At 42.1% G+C, this 18,769-nt stretch overlaps 1 protein-coding gene across 4 annotated transcripts in view; it reads right to left on the bottom strand.

The window, feature by feature from the left end:
* Window positions 1-18,769, bottom strand: part of SLAIN2 (SLAIN motif family member 2) — an 87,976-nt gene that overhangs the window by 54,213 nt on the left and 14,994 nt on the right. For all 4 annotated transcript variants that reach the window (XM_002709425.5, XM_002709426.5, XM_070068194.1 and 1 more), the window contains one exon: window positions 1,078-1,226. In XM_002709425.5, the coding sequence (XP_002709471.1) occupies window positions 1,078-1,226 (149 nt within the window). The remainder of the gene's footprint in view (window positions 1-1,077; window positions 1,227-18,769) is intronic.

The raw sequence follows: 18,769 nt of genomic DNA, 5'->3' as shown, positions 1-18,769 counted from the left end.
CAGGGGCCAGGAACTTCCTCTGGGTCTCCTATGTGCACGCAGAGGTCCAAGGAATTGGGCCATCTTTCACTGCTTTCCCAGGCCATAGCAGAGAGCTGGACTGGAAGTGGAGCAGCCAGGTCTAGAACTGGTGACCATATAGGATGCCAGCACTGCAGGCTGTGGCCCTACTCACTAGGCCACAGCACCAGCCCCTCATAACATATTATTATTTACTGCTTAAAATAACTTTTCAAGGTGAATAATTCTTTCAAGATTTATTTATTGGGCAGGAGGGAGGGTAAGGTGGGAAGTATCACTATGTTCCTAAATCTGTATACATGAAATATATGAAAGTTGTATACCTTAAATAAAATTTTAAAAATAAGTTAAAAAGCAGCTTTATTTATTTATTTCAAAGTCAGAGTTACAGAGAGAGAGGGGAGAGAAAGAAAGATCTTCCATCTACTGGTTCACTTCCAAAGATGGCCACAATGGCTGGGGCTGTACCAGGCTGATGGAGCCAGGAGTTTCTCCCAGGTTTCCCACATGCGAAGCAGGGGCCCAAGTACTTGGGCCATCTTCCAGTGCTTTTTCCATGCACATTAGCAGGGAGCTGGATCATAAGTAGAGCAGTTAGGACACAAACTGGCCATATGGAATGCTGGTATTTCAGGCAGCAGCTTTATCCACTGTGCCACCATGTCAGTCCCTTGAGGTGTATACCATCTTATGAGAAAACTGAATTCATAGAAGTTGAATACTAGGAAGAATTTTTGATTTCTACTTGTATCTTTTTACTATATCAGAGTTTCCCAAAGTGCAGTATGTGAGATGATTTTAGACAATACCAAAAATTTTTATTTTTAATAGTTATTTGTTTTAACATGTATTAGAAAAAACTTATCACAAAAAACTCATTATTTCAGGGAGTAAATAACATGGCAAAAACTCTCTCATGATGCTATGCACAATGAAATTTTTAAAAATGCTACCAAATAAGGAACTTCTTTTTTTTTTAAATGTACCACTCAATATTTGTGTCTTTTTGATGAAAGAAAGCAAGAGATAAATTTCCAAGTAAAATCACAGACATACCTGACATAGTTTGATCAAGTTTGTGGATAAGAGACTTTTTAGCACATTCAACATCAGGACTTGGGTAATCCAAAACTTGCCTGCACCACACTAATGGACTAACCGATTTCTGCATTGGTGTAAGTTTTTTCTTTGGTGATGAATAAAGCCTAGAAGAAAACAAACCAAAAGGGTAACATTCATTATTAAGCACAAGGTTGTATCAGAGATCCTTTGGGACTGATTGTGGGGGAGAGCAGTAAAAGTGATGGTGCTTGTTTAAAATCACCCGTATCTATTTAGTGCATAGGAAAAAAATATTATAATCATCACTATAAACTCAAATTTGAAGTACTAAAGCAATATAAAAGGACACATTTTAAAATGTGTCTTATTTTTCTCTTTTACTCTCTAAACTAAACCTAGAGAAAGCATTCATCTTTCCAGTAGTTTATTCTGTTTTCTATAGTGTTTAGCTAAATCTCTAATATATCCATATCACTGAATCTAGCCTAGGAAGCAGAAGGAAGAGTTTAAATATCTCGCTTTTCAGCTTCCATTTTCCTTCCCACTACAAACTCAGACAAAAATGGAACATTAGTGATACACTCCTTTTAGTTAAGCAGTACCCACTCTGTGCTCTTCTGTTCAAACAGTACATCTAAGAAAAGCATTGCTTAAATCCTTAATAATCTAATGTAAATCAACTTATGAAACTACTTCAATTTCAGACAAGAAGAGGGCAGTATTTTATAAGTTCTTAGGGAAGGCATGCAGAAGGAAAAGATGAGCAGTAAGTGACAAGAGGTGTACTTAAATTTCCTGCTTCACAGTTTGTCCTCGTATTGGTCTAGAGTATGTTGGTTGTTAATTTATTTGAAGTGTGACCATGTATAAAAAATGTGAATAGTTACTTGATTTTATAGAGAGCTTCTTTTCAAATTAAGATATTTTAAGTAGAATTTATGAAGTAATCCAAATTATGCTTTGATATATCTACATAGTTAGATGCCCCAAGAAGGAAAAAAGTTAGTAATTCCACATTTTATATTAATCAAGCTAAGAAAATATTAAATGCTGGCCGGCGCCGCGGCTCAATAGGCTAATCCTCCACCTAGCAGCGCCGGCACACCGGGTTCTAGTCCCGGTCGGGGCGCCGGATTCTGTCCCGGTTGCCCCTCTTCCAGGCCAGCTCTCTGTTGTGGCCTGGGAAGGCAGTGGAGGATGGCCCAAGTGCTTGGGTCCTGTACCCCATGGGAGACCAGGAGAAAAGCACCTGAATTCTGCCTTTGGGTCAGCGCGGTGCGCTGGCCACAGCATGCCAGCCGTGGCGGCCATTGGAGGGTGAACCAACGGCAAAAGGAAGACCTTTCTCTCTGTCTCTCTCACTATCCACTCTGCCTGTCCAAAAAAAAAAAAAAAAAAAAAGCTGTTTCGGTATAACTATTTAAATAAATAATTCTCAATAGTACAAGCAGTGAAAATATGGACCTTTTCCATCGCTTTTCTTTTCTCTCATCACATTAGTTTTGATCAAAATAATCAAAACTAATAAGGTAAATGACCAAAGAAGTCCACAATCCATATTTGTTTGGACAAAAACATTTTTGAAACAGAACTGCAATTTATAAGGCCACTTATTAACAATTTAAAATGAAATTCAACGGGTTCACTCTCTTTACAATTTAAATACTGCGAATATAGCATAACAAATCTTTACCTCAGCATCCCTGCTTTGGAAATTCCTCTATCACTGGTTATAAAACTCATGTTAAAAAGTGCAAGGAACATGGGATGCCTCAAAAACATCATGCTCAATGAAAGAAGGCAGACACAAAAGAACACATGCTGACATATTGTTAGATTCCATTCACAGGAAATGTGCAGAAAATACCATGGAGCAGGGAATAAGTAGTGGTTGCCTAGGGCCTGGGAGTAGGCACGTGAATGAGGTTCCTTTTTATGGTGATATAAATGTTCTAGAATTAAATGGTAATGATGATTTGCTTTTATAGTATAAATATGCTAAATTCAATGAACTATCAATGAATTTTGTGGTAGTGTAAATTACACAGGTATGGGTAAATTTTACAGGATGAAAACTGCATTTTGATAAAATTGTCTTTAGAAAAGTTGCCAGTACTTATAACATCTTTTAAAATACAGGGACTACTGCCGGCGCCGCGGCTCACTAGGCTAATCCTCTGCCTAGCGGCGCCGGCACACCAGGTTCTAGTCCCGCTTGGGGCGCCGGATTCTGTCCCGGTTGCCCCTCTTCCAGGCCAGCTCTCTGCTGTGGCCAGGGAGTGCAGTGGAGGATGGCCCAGGTGCTTGGGTCCTGCACCCCATGGGAGACCAGGAAAAGCACCTGGCTCCTGGCTCCTGCCATCGGATCAGCGTGGTGCGCCGGCGCGCAGCGCGCCTGCCGCGGTGGCCATTGGAGGGTGAACCAACGGCAAAAGGAAGACCTTTCTCTCTGTCTCTCTCACTGTCCACTCTGCCTGTAAAAAAAAAAAAAAAACAACCAGGGACTACTATAAACTAAATGAATAAAGTATTAAAAATTCAAAATCAATGAAATGAAAACAATATCCTTCCACTCACCATGAACTCCCCATAAGTATTTTTTCTGTTTTTGCTAATGGTACCATAATTCTTTCAGTTACAAAAACAAAACACTTAAAAGTGATTGTGGATTATTCTTTTTTATTTCTTACCTTTACCAATAATGTCACCAAGTCCTATCTTTATAAATTATTTCTCCCCATTCCAACTTATTTACTCTCAAAGTGGAAACAAAGAACGTTCTTTCCTCCAATTAGCAGACAAAGGCTAATGAAGTAACTTGCCCATTCCCACAGTGATGAAGGCGAATGACTCAATAATCCCTGGGTACACTGACTGTCACTGTTACTCTATTCTCTTATTTGAGTATCCCTGTCACCACTCCAAAAGTCTGAAAATAGAGGGCTTTGGTCCTTATAATATTGGTGCAAAATTACTGCTTGGTCAGAGAATGTGGTTGAGTTTTGAAACAATTCTAACCCTACTAAAAACCCATCTAAACAGTATTCTGAATCTCTCACAATAATGCCCAAATGTTCAGGATGTAATTGGAAATTACTCAGCAGATTGAAAACACAGTTAAGAACATAGAACAGAAACAAGTAAGTCAGATGGAAAACAAACATGACAGAAACAAAACTAATCATGCCAATAATTTTATTAAATGTGCACGGACTAAACACCCTACTCAAAAGGCAGAGACAGTCAGACTTAATTTGAAAACATAATCCCATGATATTTTTTCTAAAAAAGAAACACCTTAGGTTTAAAAAAATCACAAATGGGTTGAAAGTAAAAAGAATGGGAGAAAATAAAAGTGCTACAATGGTTATACTGTTATTAAACAAAACAGACAATAAAAAATATTACGAGAAAAAGAGCACTTCAATACATCAAAAAAACACAGAAAATTAGGATATAGAAGACCTGAACAACATTAACAATTAACTTTACTTAACCAACATTTATGGAACACTCCAACAGTTACAGAATATATTTTAAGAACACATGGGGCCGGCGCAGCGGCTCACTAGGCTAATCCTCCGACTGCGGCGCCGGTATCCTGGGTTCTAGTCTCGGTTGGGGCGCCGGATTCTGTTCTGGTTGCCCCTCTTCCAGTTCAAATCTCTGCTGTGGCCCTGGAGTGCAGTGGAGGATGGCCCAAGTCCTTGGGCCCTGCACCCTATGGGAGACCAGAAGTACCTGGCTCCTGCCATCGGAGCAGCGCGGTATGCCGGCCACAGTGTGCTGGCCGCGGCGGCCATTGGAGGGTGAACCAATGGCGAAGGAAGACCTTTCTGTCTCTCTCTCTCACTGTCCACTCTGCCTGTCAAAACAAAACAAAACAAAACAAAAACAAAAACAAAAACACATGGAACATTCTCCAAGACAGACCATGAAACAAGTCTTTTTTTTTTTTTTTTAACAGGCAGAGTTAGACAGTGAGAGAGACAGAGAGAAAGGTTTTCCTTTTTTCATTGGTTCACCCCCCAAGTGGCCACTACGGCCAGTGCGTTGCGGCCCGCACGCTGCGCCGATCCTAAGCCAGGAGCCAGGTGCTTCCTCCTGGTCTCCCATGCGGATGCAGGGCCCAAGGACCTGGGCCATCCTCCACTGCACTCCAGGGCCACAGCAAAGATTTGAACTGGAAGAGGGGCAACCAGAACAGAATCCGGCGCCCCAACCGAGACTAGAACCCAGGATACCGGCGCCGCAGTCGGAGGATTAGCCTAGTGAGCCGCGGCGCCAGCCCAAAACAAGTCTTAGAGATGTAAGACAACTGACGTTCTTCAAAGTATGATCTCCAACTACAATGTAATATATCAGAATCAACAACAGAAAGAAATCTAGTAAGCCCCAAATATCTGGAAATTAAACAATATATTTGTAAGTGCTTATAGGTCAAAGAAGATATCACAAGGGAAATTAGAAAATTCTTTAACTGAATAAAAACAAAAAACACAACATCCCACTTTCTGATGAACCTAAACAAGTGCTTAAATACTTATATTGGCAAATACAAGAGATCTCTAATACCCAAACCTTTAAAAACTAGAAAAAGTAAATTAAACTCAGAACAGTGAAATGGAAAGAAACAATAAACCTTAGGGTAGAAATCAGTTTAACAGAAAATGAACAAAAAAAATTTTCAGAAAGAAATTAAAACATAGTTGACTTGGTTGATATCTTTAGTTAGAATGACCTAGAAAAAAGACAGCAAACACAAATTACAAAAGTCAGAAATAAGAGAGGAGATTGTGAAAACACTACAAAAATGAAAGGATTTCTAAGGGAATACCATAAACACCTTATGTCAACCAAATAGATATTTTAGATAAAACAGACATATTCCTACAAAGACACTAAATTCCTACAAATTACTAAGAAATACAGAATATGAACTCATAAAAAAGAAATAAAATAAAAAATCTTCCCAGGAAGGCACAGATATTTTCATTTATTGATTATAATATTAAGGAAAAAATGTACAATCCTACACAAACTCTTTCAAAAAATACAGCTAATGGTTAAAGACTGAATGCTTTCTCCCAAGATTGGAAATAAAGTAAGGTTGTGTATTAGCATCACTTCTTTTAAACAATCAACTACAGTGTCTAGCCAGCACAATAAAAGAAAAAAAAATTAATGGCATCTAAGTTGGAAAAACGTAAAACTGTCTTTATTTAGAGACAATATGATCCTGTATTTAGAAAATCCTTTGGAGGAATCTAATGGTGGGTGGGGAGTGTGTGCGGACCTAGAGTAATAAATGATTTAGCAAAGTCACGAACAATAAGCACAATAAGTAAAGTATCAATTGTATTTCTGCATACTACTAATAAACAATCTATAGATAAAATATAGTAATTTCATTCACAATACTATCAAAAAGAATAAAATACTTAGGAATAAACTGAAAAGTGTAAGACTCATATACTGCAAACTATGAAACACTGCTGAGCAAAGTTAGACTTACATAAAAGAAGAAGTATAAAGTGGTATTTCACTATCCATGGAAATGGAATTTAACAATGAGTATTATGGCACAAAAAATTATGAAATCCAATCATACAAGAGGTGTTCCAGGGGCCAGCGGTGTAGTATAGGGGGTGAGGTCGCTGCCTGCAGTGCCAGCATCCCATATGTGCACTGTGGAACAGTCTCGGCTGTTCCACTCCTGATCCAGCTCTCTGCTACGGCCTGGGAAAGCTGTGGAGGATGGCCCAGGTCCTTGGGCCCCTGCACCCAAGTGGGAGACCTGGAAGAGACTCCTGGCTCCTGGCTTCAGATTGGCGCAGCTCTGGACATTGTGGCCATTTGGGGAGTAAACCAGAGGATGGAAGAACTCTCTCGCTCTCTTTCTGCCTCTGCCTCTAACTCTGCCTTTCAAATAAATGAATAAATCTTGAAAAAAGAAAAAAAGACTAATGATGAATGTGAATTCCCCTTAAGGCTAAGACTAAAAAACAAACAAACAAACAAACAAAAAAACCAAAGAGGTGTTCCAAATGGATTTCAAAACCTTCACACCAAAATAAACTTAGCTTTTAACTCATTTTTCATGAAGTTTTTGAAGTACATTTGTACATGTTTGTACACCTGAATCAATATTGTTAATGTCAACTCCTACAAACTGATCTAAAGAATCTAATTCCTGAAAACTGATCTTAAAAAAAAAATCAACAGAATTCATAGCAAATAATTTTAGAGAAATTGACAAGCTGATTCTAAAATTCCTTGGACAAAAATATGACTGAAACAATTTCTAAACAAACAAAAAAGGCATTATCTTAAATTTGAAAATCTCTGGTTTTAGGGGCTGGCACTATGGTGCAGCAGGTTAAACTGCAAATTGCAATGCTAGCATCCCATGCTGGAGCTAGCCCAGAGGCTCAGCTTCCAATCTTACTCCTGAAAATGTGCCTGAGAAAGTAGCAGAAGATGCCCCAAGTACTTGGGCTTCTGTCACTCATGTGGGAGACCCAGATGGAGTTCCAGGACATTTGAGGCATGAACCAGCAGATGATAGCATGCCCACTGCCACCCCACTATCACTCTGTCTTTCAAATATGTAACTCTTGGGGTTTTGTTTGTTTAAAGATTTATTTGAAAGGCAAAGTTAGAGAGACAGAGAGAAAATCTTCTATCCGCTGGTTCACTCCCCAAATGGCCCCTCAATAGCCAGGAATAGGGGTGGGCCAGGCTAAAGCAAGGAATCAAGAACTTCATCTGGGTACAAGGGCCCAAAGGCTTGGACTATCTTCCACTACTTTCCCAGGTGCGTTAGCAGGGAACTGGATTGGAATTGGAGCAGCCGAGACTCAAACTAGCACCCATATGGGATAATGGTGTCACAGGTAGAGATTTAACCTGTTATGCCACAACACTGGCCTTCACAAATACATAAAGCTTTAAAACAAATCTCTAGGGGCTGGCACTGTGGCAGAGCAGAAAAAGCTACTACCTGTTATGCCTATAGGCATCAGTTTGAGTCCCAGCTGCTCTGCTTCTGAACCAATTCCCTGCTAACAGCCTGGGAAAAGCAGTGGAAGATAGCCCAAGTGTATGGGCCCCTGCTATATATGTTTGAGACCCAGCTGAAGCTCTTGCCTCCTGGCTTTGGCCTGGCTCAGCCCTGGCTGTTTTGGCCATCTGGGGAGTGAGCCAGTGGATCTCTCTCTTGCCTGCCCCCCAGCCACCATCAGTAACTCCAACTTTCAAATAAATAAACAAATCTTTAAAAAAGAAAAATAATGCAAAGACCCTCTGCTTTCTTCCAATCCATTCTATATATAAAGTATTTTCTAAAATATAAAACTGACTCTACATATACTCCTCTGCTAAAAATTATATACCAGCTTCCTACTGCCCTTAGGTTAGGGTTTCTTCCCAAAATGGCACCCATAGCCCTTGAGATCCAATAGATGATCTAACTGTTGTAATATTTCTTTAGCTTCATTTCTCACCTTCCTCTATCATCCAGTTCTAAATAACAGCCATATGGAACTAATTGCTATTTCTGGCAAGCCTAACACTTTTGCTTCTAGGTTATTTGTGTATTTGTTCCTTTGCCAGAAATGAGCTCAACTCTACTATTCACTTACCTCACCCTCCCCTGCCCAATTTCACCCAGTTCATTCCTACTTTCTACTGGGTCTCAGCTTAAATGTCAATTCTTCAAAGAAAATCTTCCTAATTGGTAGAAAGACTAATCAAGTACTCCCACTGCAGAAAACATAGCAAGATGTTTTAACAAAGTATCTTTACAGCCTTTTAGATATTCCCTATCAAAAAAAGGAAACTTGAGGGACAGGTATTGTGGCACAGTGGGTTAAGCGGCTACTTTGGAGATGTACATCCTAAATCAGAGTGCCAGTTCAAGTCTCGACTACTCCACTTCTGATCTAACTTCCTGTTAATGCACACTGTGGTAGACAGCAGATGATAGGCCAAGTTTTTGGGTTTCTGCCACCCATGTAGGAGGCTGGTATGGAGCTCTTGGCTTTTAGCTTTGGACATGTGTGCTCACATGTGTGTGTATTCTCTATCTCACTCTGCCTTTCAAAAGACAAACAAAAAAAACCCCACCACCACCAACAAAAAAGGAAACACAATCCCAACTCCATGACTGACTTACTTTCTACTTTATCATTTGTGTTCTGTTTAAATTGTTTGAAGCAATAAAAATGCTAAAACATGAATTAACTGCTGGCGCCGCGGCTCACTAGGCTAATCTTCTGCCTAGTGGAGCTGGCACACCGGGTTCTAGTCCCGGTCAGGGCGCTGGATTCTGTCCCGGTTGCCCCTCTTCCAGGCCAGCTCTCTACTGTGGCCCAGGAGTGCAGTGGAGGATGGCCCAGGTCCTTGGGCCCTGCACCCGCATGGGAGACCAGGAGAAGCACCTGGCTCCTGACTTCGGATCAGCACGGTGCGCCGGCCACGGTGGCCACTGGAGGGTGAACCAACGGAAAAAGGAAGACCTTTCTCTCTGTCTCTCTCTCACTGTCCACTCTGCCTGTCAAAAAACAAAACAAAACAAAAACAAAAACAAAAACATGAATTAACCTCAAAAAACAGTGTGCTAAGTAAAAAGCAGTCATGAAATACCACATATTATGTGACAGCTTTTACATGGAATGTCTAGAGTAACTAAGTTTATGATAAAAAGTAGTGGTTGTCTAGGAGTGGCAGGTGGAGAAGAGAACAGGAAGGGAACGTAACTTCTTGCAAGTAGCAGTGTCCTTTGGGGATGCTGAAAAAAAAAAAAAACAACTATTTTTTGGCTGGCGCCGCAGCTCACTAGGCTAATCCTCCACCTGTGGAGCCAGTACCCCAGGCTCTAGTCCTGGTCGGGGCGCCAGATTCTGTCCCTGGTTGCTCCTCTTCCAGTCCAGCTCTCTGCTGTGGCCTGGGAAGGCAGTGGAGGATGTCCCAAGTCCTTGGGCCCCTGCACCCGCATGGGAGACCAGGAAGAAGCACCTGGCTCCTGGCTTCGGATCGGTGCAGCTCCGGCCGTAGCGGCCATTTAGGGGGTGAACCAACGGAAAAAGGAAGACCTTTCTCTCTGTCTCTGTCTCTCTGTCTAACTCTGCCTGTCAAAAAAACAAAAACAAAAACAAAAACAAAAATACCCCACAAAACTATTTTAGGGGCCAGCGCCGAGGCATAGTGGGTAAAGCCACTGCTGCCTCCCAGGATGCATCTAAGCAGGAAGCTGGATCAGTGGTGGAGGAGCCAGGACACAAACCAGGCACTCCAATTAAGAACTGCCCCAAATGCTTCCTTTGATGATATAAAATTGACTGTACAAACTTCGACACTGAAAGTCAAGGGAGCACTAACTAAATAGGATGCCATGACAAAAGGCATTAGAATGTCCCTTGGCAAATGGAATGATTGCTCATCCTGGGAATAATCATCATCAAACATCTATTGAGTACAGACTGTGGGTAGAGCACTATGTTAAGATGATAAAGTCATAAGAACTCTGGAGGTTGGAAAGTTTCAGGAAAAATATGATTCTTGAACTGGCCTTGAAGTAAGGCTTGGATAAAAAATAGAAAATGGAGAGAAATTTTTTGCATAGTATAAGGAACTATTAACAGACTCTTGAAATATCCATAATGTATCAGTATAAAGTAAATGTTTATTTGGTCAGTGTGGCCACAAGATGGTTTTTACTGGGTACTTCAGAGAAGACCAAAGAAGATAGTTCTAGAGCAGATGACATAGAATCCTGAAAACTAAGATGAGTATGATGGGAGTTTTTAAGCTGAGAAACAATACTATAAAGATGTGTGTTTTACAGAGCTAAGTGGTGGGGGTAGAGGACAAAGGAGAGCCTGGAAGAATCAAAGTCTGGTATATATGGAGAAATCAGTTAATATTATCATAAGGCTCTATATTTGTACTTGGTAAATGGGAGCCTAGACTAGAATGAGGTCAATAGAAGAAAGGAATTTAAGAAGCATTAACACATCAACAGGATATGGTGACTGAATATACAGAAAGAGACCACAGTCAAGGTTAGACTAAAATTTGTTATTTACTGACTAGGAAAATAATGATGTCTTTTTAGGTTTGTTGAGTGATATTTGATTTTAAAGGTGATGTCCACAGGAGGCAGTTACTCTGTAACTGACACCCAGTAGAAAGATTAGAACTAGGGGGTCGGGCTGGCACTGTGGCTCAGCAGGTTAACACCCTGGCCTGAAGCACCAGCATCCCGTATGGGCGCCGGTTCTAGTCCCAGCTGTTCCTCTTCCAATCCAGCTCTCTGCTATTGCATGAGAAAACAGTATAAGATGGCCCAAGTCCTTGGACCCCTGCACCCGTTTGGGAGACCCAGAAGAAGCTCCTGGCTCCTGGCTTCGGATCAGCGCAGCTCCAGCCGTTGTGGCCAATTGGGGAATGAACCATCAGATGGAAAACCTCTCTCTCTCTCTGCCTCTCTTCTTTCTGTGTAACTCTGACTTTCAAATAAATAAAATATCATCTTTAAAAAAAAAAAAAATGAATTAGGGGTCGACACTGTAGTGTAGTGGGCTAAGCCTCCGCCTGCAGCACCAGTTCGAGTCCTGGCTATTCCAATTCCCATTCAGCTCTCTGCTATGGCCTGGGAAAGCAGTAGAAGATGGCCCAAATCCTTGAGCCCCTGCACCCCATGGGAGAACTGGAAGAACCTCCTGGCTCCTGGCTTCAGATCAGCCTAGCTCCAACTGTTGCAGCCATTCGAGGAGTAAACCAAAGAATGGAAGACCTATCTCTCCATCTCTCCTTCTCTGTCTGTAACTCAACCTCTCAAATAAAAAAATAAAATCTTAAAAAAAAAAAAAAAGATTAGAACTAGCAGCATAAGAAAAATCATGCGGCTGGTGCCGCAGCTCACTAGGCTAATCCTCCGCCTGCAGCGCCGGCCCCCCGGGTTCTAGTCCCAGTCGGGGCGCCGGATTCTGTCCCGGTTGCCCCTCTTCCAGGCCAGCTCTCTGCTGTGGCCAGGGAATGCAGTGGAGGATGGCCCAGGTCCTTGGGCCCTGCACCCCATGGGAGACCAGGAGAAGTACCTGGCTCCTGCCATCGGATCAGCGCGGTATGCCGGTCGCAGCGTGCCGGCCGCAGTGGCCACTGGAGAATGAACCAACGGCAAAAAGGAAGACCTTCCTCTCTGTCTCTCTCTCACTGTCCACTCTGCCTGTCAAAAAATTTAAAAAAAAAAAAAGAAAAGAAAAATCATGCATTTCTAAAATAATTAAAAAATAAACAAAAGGGTCACTTAATCTGAGTTTATAACAAAATAGGGAGAAAATTCTAAATAGATGTGCAAATCTCAGGAAATTCCATCTCAAAACACTGAGAGAACATTTAATGATATTAAAGAACTATTTTTAATTTTGGGTATGTGTGAAACTGATATTATGGTTATGTTAAAAAGGAGTCCTTAATCTTACTATTATAGTAATGAAATAACATATCTGGATGAAATTTGCTTCAAAATAGTCCAGGGAGTTAGGGTTTCAATGGTATAGATAAAATAAGAATGAAATCAGTTGGGAAGTTTTAAAGATGGGTGACAAGTTAATGCACTCTTATTTCTTTAAGAATATGTATATCAGAAATTTTCCAAAACAAAGTTATTTTTAAAAAGTTCAACGCAAAGGCCAGCGCTGTGGTGTAGTAGGCTAAGCCTCTACCTGCAGTGCCAGCATCCCACATGGGCGCTAGTTTGTGTCCCAGCTGCTCCTCTTCCGATCCACCTCTGCTTATGGCCTAGGAGAACAGTGGAAGATGGTCCAAGTGCTTGGGCCCCTATACCCATGTGGGAAACCTGGATGGGGCTCCTGCCTCCTGGCTTCGGCCTGGTCCAGCCTCAGCCAGTGGGGCCATTTGGGGAATGAACTAGAAAATGGAAGACCTCTCTGTCTTTCCTCCTGTAACTCTACCTCTCAAATAAATAAATAAAACTATTAAAAATAAACATTTCAATGCAAAGATAAGCAGTCTATAACTAAAATAAAAGAGTGCTGATGTCGAGGATAAAAATGACAACCAATATACATTTAGTTTGTGTAAGTGCTGTTCTAAACACTTTAAGTATCTTCACAAGCCTTCTCTATCCTACTCAAGTGCTATACTCATTCTTTTTCCTTTTTAATTTTTATTAATTTATTTATTTCAAAGACAAAGTGACAGAGATTTTCCATCTGTTTGTTCATTTTCCAAACAGCTGTAATAGCCAGGATTGTACCAGGCCAAGGTGAGGAGCCCAGAACTCCATCTAGGTCTCCATGTGGGCACAAGATCCAAGTACTTGGCCATCATCTGCTGCACTACCAGGCATATTAGCAAGAAGCTGAATTGGAAGTGGAATAGCCAGGAATCAAAGTGGCACTATGATATGGGATGTGGGCATCCCAAGTGGCAGTTTAACTCACTGTGCCTAATATCCATGCTGTTTTTTTTTATTCTGACAGACAAGAAATACCTTTCTGTAACCAAATCCAAATTCCTAGCTCTCACATTTAAGTTGATATAAACTTTTCTCCTATTAATAATTACTACTGGTTTCACAGAGAATTGAATTCTGTGATCATTTTGTCTCCCAAACTCTCAGCACCCTGAAAGCTTAGTATCATTATCCACTTAGTTATATGAATACACATTTCTGTTGCAGCTACCAATGTCCAGGCATGGCATTACACAGGAATTTGAAGGTGAAATAAGGTTAAAATAGGTTGTTACATCTCACATTGAAGTATTTGAAGGTGAATCACATAGAGAAACAATCCACATGAATTAAGATAAAACTAGAATTTTTAAAAAAGATTTATTTATTTATTTGAAAGTCAGAGTTACAGAGAGGGGAAAGAGGGGAGGGAAAGGGCTGGAAGAAGGAGAGGGAGGGGGGAGAGGGAGAGGGAGAGGGAGAGGAAAAGGGAGAGAGGTACAGAGAGGTATCTTCTGTCCATTGGTTTACTGCCCAAATTGCTGCAACAGCCAGAGCTGGGCTGATTCCAAGCCAGGAGTCAGAAGCTTCCTCTGGGTCTCCCACATGGGTACAGGGGCACAAAGACTTGGGCCATCTTCTGCTCTTTCTCAGAGTTGGATCAGAAGTGGAGCAGCTGGGACTCAAAATGGGGCCCATTTGGGAATGCTGGCACACCAGGTGGTGGCTTTACATGCTATGCCACAGCACCAGCCCCAAAACTAGATTACTACTGCCTCACACAGAGATGGTTAGCCTCTTTCACTCATAGGCTATGCTGCCATCATGACCTAGCACTGGGGGCTAGCCGCTGCCTGCAATGCTGGTATCCCATATCAGCACCAGATGGAGTGCCCTGCTGCTCTGCTTCTGATCTAGCTCTCTGTTAATGCACCTGGGAAAGCAGCAGACCCAACTCTTTGGGTCACTGCACCCACATGAGAGACCTGGGAGAAGCTCCTGGCTCTGAATTGGCCCAGTCCCAGCTGTTGGGGCCATATGGAGAGTGAGCCAGCAGATGGAAGATCTCTCTGTTGGTCCCGCTCTGTCAAATACACTCCGCCTTTCAAATAAAAATAAATTAAAAAAAAAAAAAAAAAAGACAGATCTAGCACTGGTTAATTAAGTCCTAAACCTCTAGATTCGGGACTCTAGAATTCATCAGTTTTCTGTTTGTTTCTTTTTCTGAAAAACTATTTGAGAGGTAGAAGGAGAAAGAGCACCCCCATCTGCTGGTTCTCTCTCCAAATGCCCTTAACAGCTGGGCTGGGTCAGGCTGAAATTAGAAGCCAGAAACTCAATCCAGGTCTCCCAAGTTGATACCAGGGACTCAGTTACTTGAGCCTTCACCGCTGCTTCCCAGGGTCTATATTAGCAGGAAGTTGGAGTCAGGCACTAGAAATCAAACCCAAGACCTACAATATGGGACATGGACATCTTAACTGCGAGGCTAAATGCCCACTCCTGGGTTTTATTTATCAATCCTCTCCAAATCAGCTCTAGCTAAGGATAGCTAATGGAAAACAACAATTCCACTTAGCAATATAAGATTACTTCAACTTTGAATGGGAAAATTAGCAAGTCCACTCAAAAGATATATATTTTTACTTCCTATGGTTAAATTAATCTTTCTATATCTACTATATTATTGAAAATTTACAATTTAATCATTGTCATTACAAAATACAGTACTAATTAGGTATGAAGTACATACTAAACACCTCCTCACTAACTTGATGGCGTCTATGAAATCCTATTTCTCAAGCTTATCAAAGTCAGAGTCATTTTCAGACTCATTCTGGCCTATTCCTGCTTCTTATTCATACTTTTCCAACAAAATGGGCCTCAACAGCCATACATGATTGAGTAATTTTTTTTTTTTTTTGACAGGCAGAGTGGACAGTGAGAGAGAGACAGAGAGGAAGGTCTTCCTTTTTGCCATTGGTTCACCCTCCAATGGCCACTGCGGCCGGCATGCTGCGGCCGGCGTACCACGCTGATCCGATGGCAGGAGCCAGGTACTTCTCCTGGTCTCCCATGGGGTGCAGGACCCAAGGACTTGGGCCATCCTCCACTGCACTCCCTGGCCACAGCAGAGAGCTGGCCTGGAAGAGGGACAACCGAGACAGAATCCGGCACCCCGACCGGGACTAGAACCCGGTGTGCCGGCACTGCAAGGCAGAGGATTAGCCTAGAAAGCCATGGCGCCGGCCAAGTAATTTTTTATTCTTACCTAAACAGATAAGCAGTTCTTGAATGGACTAGTGGAAGACTGTATGGGGCAGGGATTTCCAGTTAGGAGATAGCTTGTTTCATCCTCATCAAGTCTCAATCTCTACTTTTAAACTTAATACTACCTGTTTTCATCTTTCCAAATATTTTTACAAATTTAATATCAGATAATATAGTACTGCATTATCCAATTTCTATTATTTTTGAGGCCAATTGGGAAGTGAACCAGAGAATGGAAGACCTTTCTCTCTCTCTACCTCTCCTTCTCTCTGTGTAACTCTTTCAAATAAATAATAAAATAAAAAAAGATGTATTTATTTATTTGAGAGGCAGAGTTACAAACAGAGGGCAGGAGGGAGAGAGAGAGAGATCTTCCATCTGCTGGCTCACTCCCTAAATGGGCCAATCTGAAGTCAGGAGCTTCTTCCAGGTTTCCCATGTGGGTGCAGGGGCCCAAGCACTTGGACCATCTTCCACTGCTTTCTCAGGCCATTTGCAAGGAGGCGGATCAGAAATGGAGCAGCAGAGACACAAACTGGTGCCCATACGGGATTCTGGCACCACAGGCAGAAGCTCAACCTACTATACCACAGTGCTGGCCCCCAGGAGGGTGCAGGAGACCAAGCACTTGGACCATCTTCCACTGCTTTCTCAGGCCATCACAGAGAGCTAAATCAGAAGTGGAGTAGCCAGGGGTCTAATCCCATAGGGGATTTCGGCATTGCAGGTGACAGCTTTACCCACTATGGCATCACCCTGGCATCTACATTTTCCTTTTGCTCACATGTAAATTCCTTTTCAGTTAGCACAATTCCTAGTAAGAATGGAGGAAACAATCTTAAGTGGCTTAAAACAGTGAAGTCTGTTCTTAACCTTGCCCCAACAATGAATATTTAAATTTCAAATATAGAGATTTTTTTATGTATTACATTGTAACTCATCCTTTTACATGAGGCCTTTGGCAAAGTCTAATAAAAACCATTAACAGAGGATACTTTATTTTTAAAGATTTTATTTATTTGAGAGGTAGAGTTACAGACAGAGGGAGAGGTCTCAGCTGATTCACTCCCCAAATTGCTCCAATGGCCAGAGCTGGGTTAATCTGAATCCAGGAGCCAAGAGCTTCCTCTGGGGCTCTCATGCAGGTATAGGGGCCAAAGGACTTGGTCCATCTTCCACCACTTTCCCAGGTCATTAACAGAAAGTTGGATCAGAAGAGGAACAGCCAGAACTCAAACTGGTGCCCGTATGGGATGCCAGTGCTGCAGGCGGAAGTTTAGCCTACTAAGCCACAGCACCGCCCCAGGATATGTTCTTTGAAATCTAACAGTTTCCTTCCTCAGTAAATGTGTCCTATTTTAGGCAAATTTAGTGCAGAAAATGTGAGTTTAAAGAAAATTTAACTAATATTGTTTTATGAAAGTATGGGGTGGGGGCAGCGCTATGGCACAGTGGGTAAACACCCTGGCCTGAAGCGCCAGCATCCCATATGGGCACTGCTTAAATCTCGGCTGCCCCACTTCTGATCTCTGGTTCACTCCCCGTAGCTCTCTGCTACGGCCTAGGAAAGCAGTAGAAGATGGCCTAAGTCCTTGGGCCCCTGCACCCGCGTGGGAGACCAGGAAGAAGCTCCTGGATTTGGATTGGCACAACTCAGGCCGTTGTGGCCAATTGGGGAGTGAACCATCGAATGGAAGACCTCTTGCTCTCTCTCTCTGCCTCTCCTCTCTCTGACTGTAACTCTGACTTTCAAATAAATAAACCTTAAGAAAAAACACATGGGAGGGGATGGTGCTGTGGTGTAGCGGGTAAAGCCACCACCTGCAGTGTCAGCGTCCCATATGGGCACCAGTTTGACTCCTGGCTGCTCCACTTCTGATCCAGCTCTCTGCTTTGGCCTGGAAAAGCAATAGAGGATGGCCCAAGTCTTTGGGCCCCTGCACTTGCATGGGAGACCGGCAAGAAGCTCCTGGCTCAATCGTCACAGCTCTGGCCATGGCAGCCAACTGGGGAGTGAACCAGCGATAGAAGACCTCCTTCTCTCTGTGTAACTCTTTCAAACACAAAAATAAATCTTTTTTTTTAAATGTATGGGAAACAAAGAGTAGAAGTACATGGATGAAAATATAGATACACTAAAACGAATTTCAAAACATTTTAATTTATTTATTTGAAAGGCACAGAAAGGAGAAGGAGAGAAGGAGAGAAGGGGAGAGAGAGAGAGAGAGAGAGAGGCAGGCTGTCTCCCATCTGCTGGTTCCCTCTCCAAATGCCCGAGACTGCAGTAAGACTAGGCTGAAGCCAGGAGCTCAGAACTCTATCATGGTGTGATGGATTAAACAGGACTTGGTTCCTCAAACTCATGGAGACATTTAAGCCTCAAAGCCTTACTTAACAGTTAACGGATTAATGCTAATGGTTGATGAACTTAGGGTGAAGACTTGTTCTAATCTTGGTTTCTAGAAGGTAGGGCTAGTGGGAAGTCATTAAGTCACTGGGGGCCACCCTCTGAAGGGAGTTCTTATGGAGTTCTTATGAGAAGGTTGGTATTTAAGTCAAATTTAGCCTAGCTTCTCTCTCTGTTTACTGGCTCACTAGACGATTGGTTCTCTAAACCTACTCTATCAGACCTCAGATAATGGGACCGTCCAGTCTTGGACTGTGAACCTCCAAAACATAAGCTGAAACCATTTTCTTCCCAAAAAGCTCCTCTTAGGTATTTTAGTTAAGGTAATGAAAAAACCAATTAACACACTGCATCTCCCATGTTGAGGGTAGGGACATACTACTTTGAACCATCACCTGCTGCCCTCCAGGGTGCATGTTAGCAGGAAGCAACAATCAAGAGTTGAACCAAGATTCAAACCCGGGTACTACAATATGGGATACAGGCATCCCATGCAGTATCTTAACTGCTAGCCACATGCCCATCCC

Source organism: Oryctolagus cuniculus, chromosome 2, assembly GCF_964237555.1.
Source record: "Oryctolagus cuniculus chromosome 2, mOryCun1.1, whole genome shotgun sequence".
Lineage (NCBI taxonomy): Eukaryota > Metazoa > Chordata > Mammalia > Lagomorpha > Leporidae > Oryctolagus > Oryctolagus cuniculus.
This window is presented reverse-complemented; position numbering and strand designations above follow the sequence as displayed.